The sequence below is a fragment of the Cotesia glomerata genome, linkage group LG10 (genome assembly GCF_020080835.1).
Source record: "Cotesia glomerata isolate CgM1 linkage group LG10, MPM_Cglom_v2.3, whole genome shotgun sequence".
Classification (NCBI taxonomy): domain Eukaryota; kingdom Metazoa; phylum Arthropoda; class Insecta; order Hymenoptera; family Braconidae; genus Cotesia; species Cotesia glomerata.
The window spans coordinates 7340541-7359715 of NC_058167.1; the positions used below are offsets into that span (position 1 = coordinate 7340541).

A 19175-nucleotide genomic window follows, 5' to 3' on the forward strand; every position below is an offset into this window, starting at 1 on the left:
ACAACACTAGTCACATAATATTTATAATTAATAATGCATTCTTTTTTTTCACTACAATTTTTTTTATTAAAATAAATATAATGCCATTTACTTATTTTTTTTTTTATTAAATTTGTATACCATAGATAATACGGTGATGCATTATTGATTAAAATTAGATGAAATACGTTAATCAAACGATCAACTATTATTTTTCTAATTATTAATTTTACAATTATATTTATAATACATAAACTTTTAATGCTAATTAAAATAATTTTTTTATATATTCACGTTATTTGAATCCACAAATTAATTAAAAATGAACAATAAACATGATATGACTTTGCACTTAGGTTATATTTTTTTCAACACTTATGTACAATAACAAAACAAAATTACCAGCAAATTAATAAAATAATAGTAAAAATTACATTTTTTTATTATATATTCATGAGAAAAATAAGGGAATGTATGTAAAAGCTGCTTCAAGTAACCATTATTCTGTCAATTCATGAAGAGAATATTCTAGTCGCTTGGTAAAGGAATGTTTCCAATGATATAACTACCAATAAAAACAGTTTTGATGATTTTATTGCTTGGCGGGAATTTTAAAACATACACATCTTTTATATCTTAAAAAATTAAGGTTTTTTTTTTTTTTTAACAACCCAAAAGTACTCTTTATTCATAAAACTGTTGAAAATATGAAATAAAAAATTCTGCTATTTCGTTTTAAATTCATAAACATTTTTCTTATTCATTTTATTTTATAGTTCATAAAAAATGTATCTTTAAATTTGAAAAATAAGTATTGTACATTTTAAAATAATTGAAGTGTATTAATAAATTACAACTAAAAAATGCATTTCCTTAAATTTTATTGTATTTATTAAATTTATAATCCAAAAATTAGTTACTAATTGTTTTTCGATGGAAAGTCTACAAAAATTTTAACAATAGAATATCAGAAATTATAAGATAACATTATTTTTATAAAATATATCTTTCATACGTAACAATTTTTTTATACAATTATTTTATTATAATTACTAAAAGACTACTGATTGTCTACAGTAAGATTGCTAGACAAGTACACCTGCCGCATTAGTTAATTAAAACTTGTAAAAATCTGCGGTTTTTGTACAAAGATTTACCGCCATAAGTATAAGCGTGTAATAATTTTTTGTTTCTAAATAATACTTTTTTTTTTTACTACATGTATTAATTAGCTTCTTATCCATTTAGTCAACATTTTTAGCACTTTAGTTACAAAAAAAAAGCAGAGCAAAAACCTATGGATTTTAACATATATATAACTTAAATAATACGGGATAGCTACTCCAATATTTAGTGTGATAAAAAAGTTTCTGAAAGCTTCACCTTTAATTATATATCACAATTAAAAATGCATAACAAAGTTTACTTAACTTTAAACTAAAAGTAAATATAGTTTGGAACGTTTTACTTAATATAATCTGGAGTTCAATCGATTATTTTGGTTACTTTTCTTAAATTAACTGATTGATTAAATTAGTCAAGTCATTATTGAGTATTAAAAAAAATACTACTTATTGAGAGAGAAAAAACTATAATACAATTATAAAAATAATTATTTTTCATATTTGGTATTATTAAAAAATAATAAATTATAAATTATCTAACTGTCATCAACAATAATAACACTAACTACGCTGTGACACTAATCATTACAAATTTTTCTTCTTTCTTTTTTATACAACGTTGCATAGGAGGTATAAAAAATAATATTAGACCGCTGATAGCAATCATAGCACCACCAACAAAAAATCCAGGATCATAAGAACCTAATGCATCATAAAGCCATCCTATATAGAAAAAATAAATATAACTATTTTAATATCATTTTTAAAAAAGAAAAAATGTTTTTTTTTTTTCTGGTAATTTACCTGCTATAGGTGGTCCTAAGAGTGATGCAATCCCTTGAAACAGTAAAACTAAACCGAATGCATTTGTAAGGCGTTCTAAACCTAATAAATCAACTAAAATTACAGACGTAAGTCCTACATATGCTCCAACAGTAAATCCAAAAACACTAGTATAAACTGCAAAAGATACAAAAGAATCGCAGTAGACACTTAATATTGTCGCTGTAAAAAAATAATGAACCAAGTTTAGATTACGGCCAAGAAGATAGCAATAAAGTATTAAAACAATAAAGTATATTAACCAAAACCACAAATAGTCAAGCACAGATTGTAAACTAAAAGACGATTAATCCATGGCTTATCTGAGACATAGCCAAGAACAATACGACCGACAGTATTGGCAATACCAATTATTGCCAGTAAATAGCTTGCAGTATCTCGTGGGATTGATCGTGATTCAGCTTGGGTCTGTAAATAATTTATTTAAATTATAAAATAGAAAAAATTAATTTATAAATAATATTAATAATTTTTTTTTTGTAAAAATTGTAATAAATAAATTGCTTACGATTATATAGACATAAGGAATATTGAAACCTATACTTGTGCAGAAATTTGATATAACGAAGATAAGAAACACTGGATCTTTCAATAATGATAATTCCAGCATTTGTTGTAAAATTCCACAAGATTTATCCATGTAAGGAGCGCATTCCGTTGTTTCACTTGGTTTATATCCTGTTGCATTTGGTAAACTCATTACAGAATTACGTATTGTTGAACGAACCTCATGATGTCCAACAGATGCACTATAAAAATATTTTTTTTAATTTTTAAATAATTTTTTGAGTATAATATGAATTTCCCGTGTAAAAATCATCTGATATCATGATGAGGTTCATTATGAATTTCATATTTTGACACAAATATGAGATTCATATAGAAGCCATACTAATATATATTTGATACCCGTAATAAATAAAATATTTGTGGCAACAAATTTTTTTTTTTTTAACTAGATTATAAAATTTTTATTTTTCTTATTAGAGAAAGAAAATTTCTAGTAATTTGATTATGAAATCATTATGATATTAACATGAATTCATAATAAAGTGATGGTTATATCTGCATAAAATCATAATGATATCATAGTGATATTGTTAGCCTTTTTAAATCGTGATATAAAATTATTAAGCCATAACTATATACAGGAAATAATGCAAATTAATTAAATTAAAGCAATTTTTAGGAGAATTTAAATTGTTTTTAAAATAAAAAATAATTATCTTAAGACGAAACAATTTTGTCAGTCAAAAATTTTTTTTAAACCAAGATAGTGTTTTTCTAAATATTCTTCTAAGTTAAGAAAATCAAGAAAGAAAGTAAAATAGTTCAACAGTATAGTGCATGATAAAAATACTGTCTTCTCAATTATTATACTTTTCCTCTGATTAACAGAAAAAATGCAAATTTTACTAATCTACTTAAAAAAAATTCGTTTACATAAGTATTTTACTTATTACGGGTTTCAAATGAATATTGATATGGCTTATGTGTGAATCTTATAATTGTGTTAAAATATGAGATTTATCATGATATCAGATGATTTTTACACGGGTTTAAAAGACCATATAAAATAAATACTTACGAACGCTTACGGATATTTTCAACGCTGCCTTGATAAAATATATCACGTTTATTCATCATACCACTGCCGAGAGATTTAGTATTCATCTCACTACCATGGTGTGAATGATTGAAATTTCCTTGATGAGAAATTCCTTTGGTTAAAACCGGTTGACTCATTGTTATATTTCCTAAATATTTTGTATTATCATTATTATCCGTAACAAAATGATACGTTGTACTAATATTTTGTGTACTATGCGGCCTATTTAAGCCATTTGAAGTCCCATTGGAACCGGGAACTTTGAGATTTGCTGAAGATGATTTTATTTCCTAGAATAAATAATTATTTTATTGGATGTAACTTAAGTTGATCGGGTGAGTATTATTGTAAAATAAATAGGCAATCATACCTGTAGTGGTATACTTTTAGGCCGTCGTGGAGGCTCAACTGGTCGGAATAAGACTCCAAGTATAATACAATTAAGAACCAGCGCCGATAAAATTAACATTGCACCTCTCCATCCAAATTCTCTAATAAGATATTCAATAAATGGAGCAAATATTAGTGTTCCTATTCCAGAACCACATACTGCTATACCCGTAGCAAGAGATCGTAGTTTTTCAAAATAAATTGTTACACATACAATTGCTGGAAGGTAAATTAAACCGAATCCTAGTCCTGTGATCAAAAAATAATTAATTATGAATTTGTTTTTGGAAAAAGGTTTATTAATGAGAAGATACTTATAAATATATAAATGAAGGCGGCAAGAAAAAATTTACCTTCTTAAAAAATGTGTTCCGTACTTAAGAGAGCAATTATGAATAGTGACAATTAGAAGATACTTTTTTAATATCAAAAAAAAAAAGTTTATTAATCTATTATTGATTTAATGTTTGAAATAAATAAATTTTACCTGTTCCTATGCCTATTGTGAAGTAAAGAGTTATAACATTTGGTGCCCATACACTTAGAAGTAAGCAAATGCTTGAAAGAATTGCACCTGCTATTGTTACAGCTCGGCAACCGTATTTGTTGACAAAAGCACTCGATATCGGGCCTGTTATATATTAAGTATGTAAATAAATAAATAAGGTAAAAGACCCCATTAGTGACACCTTTAACCCCTATCAGTGGCACTTCTTCTTTCAATGAAAAAATGTTCTACTTGGAATAAAAATTAAAAATTTTTTTGATCTAAAGATCTTAAAGATTTGAAATAATATATTCATTATTGAAATTAATGATTTCATTAATTGAATAAGTACCAAAATCAAAGAAAGTGTCAGTAATGGGGTCCCAGCCACTAATGGGGTCTTTTATCCTATCAAAAATATTGTGGAATATGATAATTAAATTTAAAAATTTACTTACCGGAACATAAAGTTATTCCAACAAGTATAGATGCAATCCATGCTGTTGCGCCCTTTCCTTCTTTGAAGTAATAAAGAAATTCAATATAAAATACTCCAAAAGAATAAGTTACTCCGTCCGCTAAAAAATTGAAGGAAAAATTTGTTAATAAAAAATTATTTATATCATTAAAACTGAGTACAAGATCTGTTAGTTAATATATATTTATGTGATAAACGTGAGAAAAACTATCGACGATATTTGATACAATTGTTATGATACTGAATTTAACAGACACCTAACATTTTTTTAGATTTTTATAACAGTTAAATTAAAATGAACAAAATTTAGCAAAAAAATAAGACATGTAAAAATGATAAAAAATTATAAGTGCGAATTTTTTAAAATATTTTTTTTTTTTAATAATTGATGTGTTATAAACATTGTCAAATGTCTGCTAATTTTAGTATCATCAATTACCGACATAATTTTCATTTTACATTAAATTTGTAACATTATTTAGCGTTAAACATGACGAAGAAGTCAAAGGTTGTTGTAAATAAGAAACCGAAACGTTAACTTATTATCGTATATACTTATAAAACTTTTATGTGTAAGTATGAGTATAAAAAAATATATCTTTAAAAAATTTTAATCAATTTTTTTTTTTAGCACCATTATTAATTAAAGTTGTAAAGAAATTAGTAAATAAATTGTTGTAGAAAATTTAATCTAAATCTTTTTATAACCATTTAGTCATAACCATAATTTATAAGAATTCGTGTCAATGCCGCATCCTTTGAACTTATAAGGAAACTTGAAATTAACAATTTCCGTATAAATTTAATTGGATAGTGTATTTGTTAAAAGAACTAATAGCAGAAAAAAGATTAAATTTGGTTTATCAAATTTTGAACTTGATGATAATAAAAAAAATCTAAAAAATTTTCAATTTTTTTTTTTATATTATTATATTATCTTTTTTATAACTCAATTTTTAATAAATTTTTAAAAAATTATCGGATGTCTGCTACAATCATACTCATAAATAATAAAAGTTATAATAACAAGTAGAACCAATTTACAAAACAAAGTAAAAAATAAAATAAAATAAAAATGAGCAATATATTAGTTAACTTACTGACAACATGAATCATAAAAGAAGCAAAAACAACCGCCCAACCCCATCCCCCATCAGGTGGTGGTGGTGTTTCATCCTCAACAAAATCCAGTTCTTCTTCAGTCTGGTGGTTTTCACCATCTTTCTTCTTTTTTTTCTTCTCCAATTTTTCTGGATCCTCAGGTACATGTGTCATGACTGTTTTTCACTTGAACTTGACGTTGCAATCGAAAAATCACACTAAATTCTATTTAAAAATAAAAGATGGTAACTTTAAAAAAATAAATAATTTTTTGTTTGTAAAACTATATAAATCGACTCATCGTTATAAACTAAGATAATAGTAATTATTTTTAAGTTATATTGTCAGTATTGTTCACGATCATTTATATTTGAGAGTTCTGATTTAAAAATCTTGAATTATTATTTTTTTGTTATCAACATTATAGATAAGCAATGATAAATTGACAACTTCAGTATTTGAAGTTAAAGTACTGAAATATTAATATAATTTTTCTTTCTTCATTTCTTATCACCAGATTTGATAAAGGTAGTTTATTAGCCGGTATTAATCTGTTAATGGAGTACTAATACACAATATCAATGATATCCGTTTATGATTTGATAATTACAAAGATTGATGCTTATTTAACGATCAAGTTGACTAAACAATAGTCGACCTAGCAACTGAACTAACGGTTAGTGTAATGTGTAACTCAACGTATTGCTTCGACAGCTTTTTCTTCGAGGGTGGTGGTAATGTAATAATCATTATAACTGACATAATGATAATAATAATAAAAAAATAGGAAATAAAGATTGATAAAAATTAGTCATACACAACAATTCTTTGTACTCGAAAATAATTTTATCCATTTTCCGTAGGACTTGTTAGCAATTAATCGCCATCATTATTCTTCTTCTCTTAATCATATATTTCATGTTTGACCATTATTAATAGCTTTGCATCGTTTTTGTATAATCAATAAACAAATATACATGTGGTTGTAATTTTATACAAGTATAATGATATCTTGCAATGATTCAACGCTTTTTTATACTGATTTACAATATACTAAAAATTAAATAAATAAATTAACATTGAACGTTTTCTTTATAATCTTCTTTGATAAAAATTTAAACGCCTTTTTATTAATGCCCCAACTTTTGTTTATAGGCAACAAGTATCTAAGAAAAACAATGGTAATAATAATAAATTTCATTCTTCTGTACTTAGTGTTAGTACATAAAAAAAAAAAAAAAAAAAAAAAAAAGTAATAATAATTTGTTTAAGAGTCTAGTAAATTAAATTATTATTTTTAATTAACCGTAGAATTGAGAATTAAAGAAAAAAAAATGTATATCTTGCGTTACGCTTAATTGGTATGTGATAAATAGATATGAAGCGTATTGCTCAACAAAAAATAGAATGGGAGATATATATAAAATGTCATATAGTAAAACTAATTGTAGTTGAAATAAATCATTATACTTTACGTTAAGTAGTGTAAAAAGAATACAGAGGTTTAAATAATATTTATCATATAGATTTGAATTTAATCTTTGGAATAATCAAATTTACTCAAGACTTTGCTTTGATGTTTTAATTATTTCAGCTTAATTATTTACACAATGATAATCATTGCTTTATTTCTCTTATAAATTTTCTATATTCTTTGGAACGACTAAAAAATAAATTTTTACTTTGTAACACGATAACTAATATTAGTTGGAATATTAATCTATTAGAATATGCAACTAAAAGTCACAAACTCTTTTATGATAATGATTACATTATATTATAAACTTTCACACGTTTACTTGATGACGTGATACATGAAGTTCGATGACCTAAATTACTGTTGCACTTTTCTTTTCAATAAATGATCTTTGATCAGCTTAAATCATTTTTTGTTGCTTTTAGTTTTCTCGAATTGTGTTATTAAATTTAAATGCATTTAATCTTGAAGATAAAGCTGTGGCCCCTATTATGACATAAAAGTTTATATCAATTGATATTCGCTAAGTATAATTATTTATATCAAAAACATTAATCACCCTTGTAATTAAAGTTATTTAAAATTTTCATTAAGTAATTATTATAAGGGCATTTGAATGTTTCATCATATGATCCAGATATTGTTAATCTAGTAAACAAGACGCTTACAACACTACCGGCATGATTTATATTTATTCCCACTTTAATTATATCCAATTGATTTTTGTGCTTTGCTCTTTAAAGATTAAATTTAATTTTACATCCATTTAACGACTATTCAATAACAAAAAAGTTGCTCTCAATTGATTTTTAACCTAAGAAATGTTAAAGATCGTGGTAAATTTTTTTTCTTTTCTTCTTCTGACAATCTTTACATTCACTGAATGTTTTTTTTTTTATAAATATTTTATCAATTGTTGTGATATTTTATCGAAAATAAAAAAAAAAAATAAATTTTTCATACTTTAATCAATTTATCTTCACCTGTAAGTTATTATTATTATTAAAAATATTCATATTAATAAAAAAGACAGTTATCAATCAGTAATTTAACTGAATTATATCAAAAATTGTATTTTATTACTTACATATAAATCCTTTGATCCAATTAATCAACTGCACTCTTTGAAATACTTTATGATACACTTTAGTGATCCATTCCTTAGAATATTATACTTTTATTTTTATTCCTCAAAACAATTTGATTTGATACAAGATGAAATTATTTTGAAAAACTAATTATAATTATTTCAAATGATATAATAAATTATTTTTTGATTGTAAACAAAATCACAGCTTATTAGAAGTTAAACTTTTACTAATAATAAACGGCGAGTTGATTAGTGAGTGTTCGCCAGCTGAGCCGGCACGCGAGTATGAGATTTTAACCGAGCGATCTTTATTTACTCAAGCAAATCTTCTGAGTAATCATGAATATTTTCACAGTAATATGATGACTCTTTCTAGTATGATAATATATTAATAAAATAATAATTTGTATTATTTACTACTTGTGACGATATTCTTAATGTCATGCATAAACAATAACACTTTAAGAAAGCAATTTTATCAATAAGAAAATAAATATCAATGAAAATAAAATATTTATTCATAAAATTGCGCAAAACTTTTGTAAACTAAAATTTTTATTCTAATTCAAATTTAACTCAAAGATTTCACGGGTCCTAGTGATAAAGAAATAAATAAAGTCTTTGTTCTCATTGGATTTTCCAATTCCATCGTCCGAAAATAAAATGTGAGCGATGTTCACAAGCAGAGGGTAATGAACGATCTCGTTGAATAAATTTAGTACTTTTCAATGTAAAGACGTTCGCGATAATAATAGATAATTTTTTACGCATATAAAACTTATGAATGAAAGATTTTTATTAAAAAAAAAAAATATTATTATTTTATTAGTATAAAATTTTTCTTTATTAAAAATTATTATTAACTTTGCTTATTATTAATTTGTAACGATAATCAAAAAATAACTTTCAATTACGGTTGTATCAATTAAAGTAATTATTATCATTGAATTTCTTTGTTAACAACATTAGAATCTGAAACATGATCACTAATTTGCGGTCGTGATTCATAACAGCAAATAGTTACACCGTGTTGATGTCTTGGTGTCCATTCACCTTTGAAACCAATGTAATCAATTCTTGTTCTTTCAGCGCCACCATTTCCAGAGAAGTGAACAGTTAAATGATGGACCGATGAAAACTTAACAACCCTGTCATTTATAATTTTTATATTTTAAAATTATTTATCAAGTCAAAATATGACAATATAAAAATATTGCTGCATTCATCTTTTTATTTTTGTCACAAATTATTAAGAATATTCTAATCCCGAAATAAATATGGTTATTTATAGTTACTTGCGAAATTTTTACTACTATGTATTTTACACGTGCCGCTGTTTGATTACATTAAAATTTGTAATGATGTAAAATTGATAGTATGTAAATAAACTTTACTTTAAGTATATAAACTTTTTCAACAAAGAAAATATTTACACAGGCAGCGATTTTTTAACTCGAATAATAGACATTAATAAGCAGTACACTGAATTGAATATATCATTGAAAATCGACTAACTTGTGATTTAAGTCTAATACCGCCTTGAAATAAAATTAGCGATTAATTAATTTAAAACAAGGTAAAAATACCTGATTGGGTACTCGTGAACTCCATAGTCATCTTTGCACAGTTCAAAAGTCTGGTCTGGCTCCAACTCAACATCATCAAAGGTCATGTGTGGTTTATTTTTGAACCTATACACAGTCAGAAAAAAAATATTAACTGTCTAAATTAAATATAGAATTATTTATACAAATATTTATAACAATTTTACTTAATTAAAAAATAAAAGTAATTACAATTTAACTGTTGAAGGACTAGAATCATCTGGGCCACCCATGACAATTAAACCTTTGAGTTTAATGTTTCCAGTGAATCTAATTAATTCAATAAAAAATTAAAATTAAATGAAGTTATTTTTTAATGGATATAGTGCTTTCCAAGGAAACTTACGGAATATTAAAGAGGAGTTCGTCATCTGCATCGCTTTCGACATACTTTATAGAAATAAATAAATTAATTAGTGCAAATTACAAATTATCATATAATTATTAGTAAATTAAGGTAAATGACCAAGTTATTGACACTACCCTAGTTGTCTGACACTTGCAATTTTATTCTAATTAAAAAAATAAAATTGATCATCGATATTGATTCATCGAGATTGATGCCACCTGATATTCTCAGTAGCTTCGAATTTGTTCCCGCTGGACTTCCACTAAGACGTCAACGTCTACTTAAAACGACGAAGACCCAAAAAAAATTATGTTCTTTATAGACTTCACAACAGGATAGCTAACCACGTCAACTCTCCGCACTTAGATATCGATTTTTACGGTGGTACTTAACAATGCTTCATCAAGAACCTTAAAAAATGTTTATTTCCCTATCGTTAGTTAATCAATTTAATGAATGTTTAATTATCATATGCAATTAAGTTAATTCTGCTCTCTTATCTGATTTTGTTTTTTTTTTTTGTTTTTCCATTTAAATCCAAACTTGTATTTATAGTTGTATATAGCCAATGGGCGTTTAATTTTCAATAAATAAATAAATAAAATGTTTTCAAAAAATTAATTATCTTAAAATTTATAATTCCAAAATTATATTTATTAATTTATTAGAGTTGATTTGTTTTTTTTAATTAAAATAAAATTGCAAGTGTCAATAACTAGGCCAGTGTCAATAACTGGATCTTTTACCTTATTGAAAAAACGATACAAATTTTTAGGAAGAAATATGTTTCATATAGTAAAAATTGTGAAAACTTTTGTAAATGAAAAAGCAACTAGCTTATGTAGAACTCAATAAAATTCTTCATATTGAATCTGATGATAAAGTGAATAAATTTTTCATAATTATGTTTAATTTAAATCATTTGATTAAAAAATTAAGAAAACATTTTTCCATTATAGAAATATCATTATTCAATCCTTGAAACATATTTCTACTCAGTAAATTTTTCTGTAAATGTACGCGTTTAAATAATAATATTTAAATAGATGATTAACTAATTAATTAATACCTTATCGCGATTTAATCGTTCTTCCCAAGGTTTAAAAACCGATTTACCAGTATTCTCTTGATACTCATTTAAACATTCAACATTTTCAAAATCTATTTTCTGATATAAATTATATTGAACTCCAATATCAGTTTCACTGTGTGAATCACCGCAATCACATCGATGTTCCATCGTTTATTATTCTGGAAAAATCAAAACATTATTTGGTACTAATAAATAATAAAAAAATCATAAAAAAGAATTGTAAAGTCAAAAAAAATGTTTTTTTTTTTTTTTTTTAACTTTCTTACTTATTTTTTATTTATTTAAAGAAAATTTCTAAAAATTGCATTCTTATAATTATCATGGTTATAAATTTAAAAAGGTCTCTAGCAACTTGGACATGGATTTTTGAAAATTACAAGATTGACTATAAGTTGAATATTTGTTGGAGTAATAAATAATGATTTTTTAAAGATTGATAGAGATTTTAAATTAATTAAAATGTCATCGTTTACTTACCGAGATCCTGCCTAAAAAAACCTCACTTTTCAACTTTTCAGTGACATGTGTTCAAGCTATTTCTACGCTCTCTAGCGGAAATAAATTTTTAAATATAGGTATATAAGATAAAAATAAAGAGATTTTATAATTTATAAATTGTTTATTAATAATGAAATCTGAAATACATTTGTAAACAATTTTCAAATACTAGGAATGTCATTACATTTACATAACGTCTATTTATCAATAAATTCATTAGTATTGTATTCAATATGAAAATGATATTACTGTAATTAGATTATTATAAATATTTACATATTTTATAATGAAATTTTCTGTCTATATTTGATTTTTGTGATAAATTAAATTCACTTTCAAGTTTTTAAATGCGAATAACTATTATATACAATTGTACATTACAACTTATTTATAATTCATCTGGCAATATGTATTAATTACAACATTATTATTATTACTACTCTTTGAAGTAATTAATAATTACACTCAATTTTTAGTGTTAACAATTGATGAAATACAAATAACAGTGTTATGTTCATTCATTCATTATGACAAATCGGTATTATTATAAACTTATGTCTTTAAAATTATGCAATCACATTTTTTTTTGTTTATAAATTATGATGAATTAATATCATTTTTATACTCAGTATTTTCATTTTAATTTTTGTAAACGAAAAAAAAATTATTTTGTGAAAGTCATGTCAAGTGAATCTTTTTCAGGGAATAACATTTGGAGATGATTATCGATTATTTGGAATAATTCTGGAGGTTGCGGTACTCGACCCGTAACAAGTTTCGACCAAACTGGAACATCTGAAATAGCACACAATTTAAGTTTTTTAATTGAATATCAATTTTTTTTTTTTTTTTTTTCATAAATATCATAATTTCGAATCATTGTATTGCAATTCAGTTAATGAAGTAATGAAAAAATTTAAATACTAACTTAATTTAAGAAAAAACATACTCCAGCTTATAGTGACAATTTCACTAACATATATACTTTTTTGTAATCAATTTAAATTATTCTTATTTAAAAATGCTTCAACTTTTATCAATGAAATATTTAAATACAGCCATTAAAATTTTAGATAAGGTAAAAGACCCAGTTATTGACACTTGCAATTTTATTTTAATTAAAAAAATAAAATGTTCTCAAAAAAGCAATTATCTTGAAATTTATAATTCAGTTATGAAAAAAATTTAATAAAAAAATTCCACATGTAAAAATGAAAAAAAATTATCAGTGAAAATTTTTAGAAATACTTTTAGTATTGTTATTGATTTGTTATGAGAATTTAAAAAATTAACAGCTGTCAGCTAATTTGAGTATCATAAAAAATGCCGTTTGAAACTAGCTCTAAAAAACAAGTTTTAAAAAATATCTTACCATTGAAATGAATTTCAAACGCTCCTGAAGATATAAGCTGGCCTTCAATTGCATTGCAAACGAAAAATATCATGATACAAGCATACAATTTATTATTAATACACCAATCCCACCAGAATAGTGGAGGTTGTCCCAACCATTGGGCAATGTTGATGCCACCGATTATTAATAAAATTACTAATATTTTAGCAAATCCCTAAAATATAAAACGTTTATGATTATACATAAATAAAATCAATAAACATAACTTATTGTAGCATTCTTGTTGTTCAAAAATAATAATAAACTTACCAAAAATTTCGCAATAAACATATTATAGCCTGGTGGATCATAATTCTCTCCATGGATATGAAGCTCCGGATATTTTTGTCTCAAAATACCAACATATTCTTCGAATACTCGTTTATAACCACAAGAATAACTAGATAATAATTTAATATTAATTATTTATTTTTATCTTTTATAAAAATTAACTAGATTAACTACTCTAGCAATACTAATGTATCAAAAAAATATGCTTGCGTGACTGTTCAAAATATTTTTCAAACAAAATATAATTAGTACTTAATAAGAGAATAGTTATCATAATTTACCAATAAGAAAATTTAATTGTAGGGCCAGTTTTGGATCCAAATTTAGATAGCGTAACTTCGTCGTCTTCAGCTTTAACAAATCCTATGCTCAAAGCACATATTACGACAATGAAACACAAACTTATCCTCAGCGATTTCATTTTTATTTATCAATTAAAATATTAATGTGGCCGACGGAATAAAATTAAAATTTGGTTCATAAATATCCCTAGTTATTGTTGTAGATATTTTATAAGTAATTGATAAACCATAAATTGTATTCTTATTGTACTTTACGATAAAAATTAATACGATATCATGGAGGAGTAATAAATTATAATATTTGCTGGTTATGCCAAGTTCAGTAAAGTTTGTTGTTCGTTTGAGCGTAAGAGGACAGCACTATATAGATGACATGAACTTTTTAAATTTAATAATTCGTAACTCTTAAGTATTAATTATTTTCTTGTAAATGAGTTCTGGCGCTAGAATACTTATATGTTGAAATTTTTTATAATACTTACAATGTAAAAAAATTCTAATGTTACATGACACTGAAGTTGACAGACATTAAAATTTTTTTTCGAATTTTATGGCAATAAAATTATTATAAAAAAAATTTAATTAAAAAATTCCACATGTGAAAATTAATAAAAATTACAAGTGAAAATTTTTAGAAGCATTTTTTTATTATAATTGATTTGTTATAAAAATTTTTAAAATTGACAGCTGACAGCTAACTTCAGTATCATAATGTTACATAATATTTCTTTCTTTGGTAAGGTAAAAGACCTAGTTATTGATACTGGCCTAGTTATTGACACTTGCAATTATTTTAATTTAAAAAAAAAAAAAAAAAAAAAAAAGTAACTGATAAATTAATAAATATAATTTTTGAATTATAAATTTTAAGATAATTGATTTTTTTAAAACATTTTATTTTTTTAATTAGAATAAAATTGCAAGTGTCAAACAACTAGGCCAGTGTTAATAACTGGGTCTTTTACCTTAGATAAAAATTTTTGGATATTCAATTGTAGCACTCAAATTTATTTTTAATTCTGAAATAATAATAATAACAATAATAAAAGTAGAGAAAAATACATTTTTTAATCAAAATTGACGATACAATTTATTTGCAAAAGAGTTATACAAACACAAAAAACACAATATTTATAATAAAATTATAATTTATCATCTGTCTTTGATATAATATTTGCAAATAATGCTTTAGCTTTATCATCTTTTCCTTGTGCCTCTACCCAAAGTTTTTTATCACGTGAATATACCGCAACATTAAGTTTATTATAAATAATACGTCCACTTTTTGATGCTTTAAGTTCTTGTCCCGCGTTGCTGAGCTCATCCATAATAATAAATCGTTGATTTTGTTTTGAATACTCCCAAAATTTATCAAGACTCCGGGATCCATGAATGCCTAATGCCAATTGACTCCAATGATTCTTCATTGATTTAGCTAATTTTTCCCTACTTTTTTCACCGATAAATTTACTATCCATAAAAACATCAAGAATCCGACTTCCTTTAGGGTCACTAAATAAATCAGCGAGTTCATCTCCATTCATTTCAAGCAATGAATTAACAATTTTAATCGGTTTATTGAATTGGAGTATAGCTTGAATTATTAAACTCCCATGAAGATTGAGAGAAATATTTTTATATCTGTCGTTCTTTTTAGCAGCAGTCGACTGATCATAAGTAATAAGCCGACTAATCAACGGTACGATTTGTTTTTGTCGTTCTGCTGGCTCATCACATCCCAATGATTTACTAATTGCATTAACAAAAGGTCCTTGCTTAGATTGTAATCGTAGACATGCGTTAGCCAGGCTTGATAATACTCCCATGAATCCTTTATTTATTATTTCCAAAATGTATTCTGATATTTCATCAAAAATTTTTTCAAACTCTTCTTTAGTGAGACAATAATTCAACAATTTTTGTACACAATAATTGGTATCTTTTTCTAACGATAATTTCTTCAAATTACCTTGAAAATATTTTGTATACAGCTTCTTGAATCTTTTTGGAGTAGCAACCATTAAGCACGTTTCCAATAAACGTAATGAGTATTCTTTATCAAATATATTTGATAATGAATCATCAGTATTAGCGGTGAAACAATCACTAGTTATTTTTTCAATAATTTTGGAGTTTAATTTAGAATCAACGTCTTGTATACTGCACAATAATGCCTGTAGAAGTCCACTTGTTAAATTGTCTTTACCAAATTCACGAAATTGTGGCCAGTTCATTAGTCTACTCCCAGAAATTTTCAATAAGTCTATATAATCTTGATTAACTATTCTTCGTGGTTGATACCTATTATTGTTATTATTTTTATCATCAATTTTATTGAATAAACCTCCAAGACATTCAATAGCAGTTCTCAATACATGATTAGCATAATCCAAATAGACAAATTCTTCAAAATTATTAATTGTAAATTTGCATAATTTCAACGCTATCTGATTATACTCATCAACTTGATCAGGAGCAATTTCAACAGCTTCTTCTTTTTTTACTTTTAATTCTTCGGAATCATCTTCATTTCTATTACCGCGATCAGCACATACACGGATTATTTTTTCTAGAACATGACTGGCAAACCTGTCACAACAAAGTAAACGTAAGGATGGAGTAAATGCATCTGAAAATCGTTTGATTACCTCAAAACTAGCATAATCCATCAATGAATCTATAACTCGAGAGCCTGTTTGATTTTTTGAGTATTCTATTTCTTGACCTACCATTTGATCATAAACATTATATACAAATGTTAATTTATCATCCATTGTTGGAAAATCTGTCCTTAAAACTTCTAATATTCTAATCAAATATTGATAAGTATCCTGTTCAAGATCATTATTAAAAGTTCTAGCGCTTCTTCGTATTAGTTTTTTTGCCATTTGATTTGCAGAACGTTTCTTTTTACGTTTAAATCCTTGTTTATCAGAATCAGTATTGTTTGCTTCATCCATTTTTGTATTATTTATTTTTTTTAAATATGTTCACTATTATTCAAAATATAACCAAACTTTTTCACTTGTTTTACTACACACGTGTTGAATTGGATTTTTAGATAAGACAAATGTGACTTGCTATTATTATTATTGTGAGGAATTAAATATATAGATTAAAAAGGTAACATAGAGCGCATATCTACCGATCAAAGTAGTTGTTTGTAAATTCGTAAAAGTAGAGGGACATGCAGACAAATTATTGATAATTAAAGATTTTAATAATTAAATTAAAATTAAAATTCCTCTTTCTGCTTATTGTAAATATAAAAATTGTTTAGTTTCTTACTTACTTATCAATCAGTTAAAAATCTTAGTCGTAGAATTTTAGCATGTTAATTAATGACATTAAAGTTAGCAGTCGCTTGACAATTTTTTAATTTTCTTTTATTAAATAAATTTGCTCCGAAAAATTATTTCTAAAAAATTGGATTTTTTATTTTTTTAATTTTCTAAATGTCAATTTTTTTTCTCATTTTCTTTAACATAATTTATTTATTAAAAAAATTCTTAAAATTATAAAATATCTGCTAAATTAATGTTCATTGTTAATTAATAAGTTTAATTTTGATTATTTAAATTATCACTTCAAATATTTCGGTAATGGCTCGATCACTAGAGGCGCTGATACTCAAAAACCTCACAGCGAATAAACACATGTGATTCTTTGTTGTTTCATTATTTGGTATAGTTTGTGCCGATATACTATAAGATGACAATTTTGATAATTATTCTGCATAACTGAATTTATTCTGACGGATTCGTGGTAGTGACTAAATTAGTACCTTTTATAGTTTATCAATAAACTTATCAAAAATGTTGATCAAAGTAAAGGTATTTATGTTATTAATATATTTATTATTTTTGTATACTTTAAAACATTTATTTTTTTAAAGATGTCAGTTATTTATTTTTTTTTACCGCAAACTTATCATTTAGAAAAAACTATGGCGGACTGAATGATTTCAAGATAATAAACTTTAAAATATATCTTTATCATTAATATAATAAATGTTAATAATTGAATTTAAAATACTAATTATAATTTTTGTTTGTTTCAGACGCTGACTGGTAAAGAGGTAATTTTACAACACAAAATTCATGTATTATGTTTAGCCGGTATAACCTATAGAAGTGACTGTTAGTACATAAAAAAGTCCTGATAAATCCACGCTGCGTGAATATCAGGGCCTTATATTCATACAGACATAAATAAATTTGCTTATAACCTCCAAATAATTTGTTTAATCCTTAATTATTGTTCATTAATAAAAAAAAAAAATTAGTACATGATATAAATACTTACTGCTAGTTTTCAATATAAATAAAAAAAAAAAAAAAAAAAAAAAAAGTTTAATGTTGACAAGTTTTTTTTATTAATACATTTTTGTACAGATCGAAATTGATATTGAACCAACGGATAAAGTCGAGAGAATAAAAGAAAGAGTTGAGGAAAAAGAGGGTATACCGCCACAACAACAAAGGTTAATATTCTCTGGTAAACAAATGTAAGTATTGTCTAAAAATTTAATCTAAGTACTATCAAAAAATTAATTTTTTTTCTAAAAAATATATTTTTACTTTAGGAATGATGAAAAAACAGCCCAAGATTACAAGGTCCAAGGTGGCTCCGTACTTCATTTAGTATTGGCATTGAGAGGTGGTTTTTAGTTTAATAAGTAAAATCATTTTTTTTTTTTATTTGTTTACATACTAAAACTATTGCTAGAATACTTATGAATAATTAATAATTTAAATAAGATGATTGGTGTTGAGATAATACAAGTGAAAAACTAAGCACTTATAAATTCGTTGATAAATTATTATCACTAATAATAAGTACAAGCGATAATTCATATTTGTATTTGCTTAATGATTAATTAATACAAAAAATAAAATAATTTAACTATATTTGTATTTTGTAATGATCTTGTTATTATTTCTGTTTAAACCAAATTTAATTAATAATAAATATGTTCTATTAAACTTTTAAAATTCGATTTTGAAGTTTTGTCGCTAACATTTCTTTGATATACAAGTGCATGCTTAATTATTATATAAAGGAAGC

General features: G+C 24.8%; 5 protein-coding genes across 7 annotated transcripts; 1 reads left to right on the top strand and 4 right to left on the bottom strand.

The window, feature by feature from the left end:
• Window positions 1–940: 940 nt before the first annotated feature.
• Window positions 941–9021, bottom strand: LOC123272934 (monocarboxylate transporter 12-like). 2 transcript variants are annotated; one of them, XM_044739960.1, is made up of 10 exons: window positions 8576–9021; window positions 6011–6236; window positions 4891–5010; window positions 4433–4576; window positions 3926–4194; window positions 3535–3845; window positions 2455–2695; window positions 2189–2354; window positions 1908–2108; window positions 942–1826 (listed from the first exon to the last, which is right to left on the bottom strand). In XM_044739960.1, the coding sequence occupies exons 2-10, from the start codon at window positions 6183–6185 to the stop codon at window positions 1669–1671; spliced, it is 1785 nt and encodes a 594-aa protein (XP_044595895.1). In that variant the 5' UTR covers window positions 6186–6236; window positions 8576–9021; the 3' UTR covers window positions 942–1668. The 2 variants fall into 2 exon arrangements, with proteins under 2 accessions (XP_044595896.1, XP_044595895.1); XM_044739961.1 differs by lacking the exon at window positions 8576–9021 and having other exon boundaries at window positions 941–1826; window positions 6011–6986.
• A 467-nt stretch (window positions 9022–9488) lies between these two features.
• On the bottom strand, window positions 9489–12167 carry LOC123272935 (PITH domain-containing protein CG6153). Its single transcript, XM_044739962.1, has 6 exons — window positions 12102–12167; window positions 11601–11782; window positions 10529–10572; window positions 10375–10452; window positions 10165–10269; window positions 9489–9726 (listed from the first exon to the last, which is right to left on the bottom strand). The coding sequence occupies exons 2-6, from the start codon at window positions 11769–11771 to the stop codon at window positions 9519–9521; spliced, it is 606 nt and encodes a 201-aa protein (XP_044595897.1). The 5' UTR covers window positions 11772–11782; window positions 12102–12167; the 3' UTR covers window positions 9489–9518.
• Window positions 12168–12550: 383 nt separating this feature from the next.
• Window positions 12551–14440, bottom strand: LOC123272842 (thioredoxin reductase-like selenoprotein T homolog CG3887). The gene is made up of 4 exons (XM_044739849.1): window positions 14088–14440; window positions 13786–13915; window positions 13495–13690; window positions 12551–12917 (listed from the first exon to the last, which is right to left on the bottom strand). The coding sequence occupies exons 1-4, from the start codon at window positions 14225–14227 to the stop codon at window positions 12787–12789; spliced, it is 597 nt and encodes a 198-aa protein (XP_044595784.1). The 5' UTR covers window positions 14228–14440; the 3' UTR covers window positions 12551–12786.
• A 711-nt stretch (window positions 14441–15151) lies between these two features.
• On the bottom strand, window positions 15152–17201 carry LOC123272783 (nucleolar protein 9). Of its 2 annotated transcripts, XM_044739776.1 has the most exons (2): window positions 16757–16904; window positions 15152–16697 (listed from the first exon to the last, which is right to left on the bottom strand). In XM_044739776.1, the coding sequence occupies exons 1-2, from the start codon at window positions 16768–16770 to the stop codon at window positions 15251–15253; spliced, it is 1461 nt and encodes a 486-aa protein (XP_044595711.1). In that variant the 5' UTR covers window positions 16771–16904; the 3' UTR covers window positions 15152–15250. The 2 variants fall into 2 exon arrangements, with proteins under 2 accessions (XP_044595711.1, XP_044595710.1); XM_044739775.1 differs by having other exon boundaries at window positions 15152–17201.
• A 580-nt stretch (window positions 17202–17781) lies between these two features.
• LOC123273477 (NEDD8) lies at window positions 17782–19018 on the top strand. Its single transcript, XM_044740895.1, has 4 exons — window positions 17782–17941; window positions 18169–18186; window positions 18503–18615; window positions 18694–19018. The coding sequence occupies exons 1-4, from the start codon at window positions 17924–17926 to the stop codon at window positions 18776–18778; spliced, it is 234 nt and encodes a 77-aa protein (XP_044596830.1). The 5' UTR covers window positions 17782–17923; the 3' UTR covers window positions 18779–19018.
• Window positions 19019–19175: the final 157 nt, after the last annotated feature.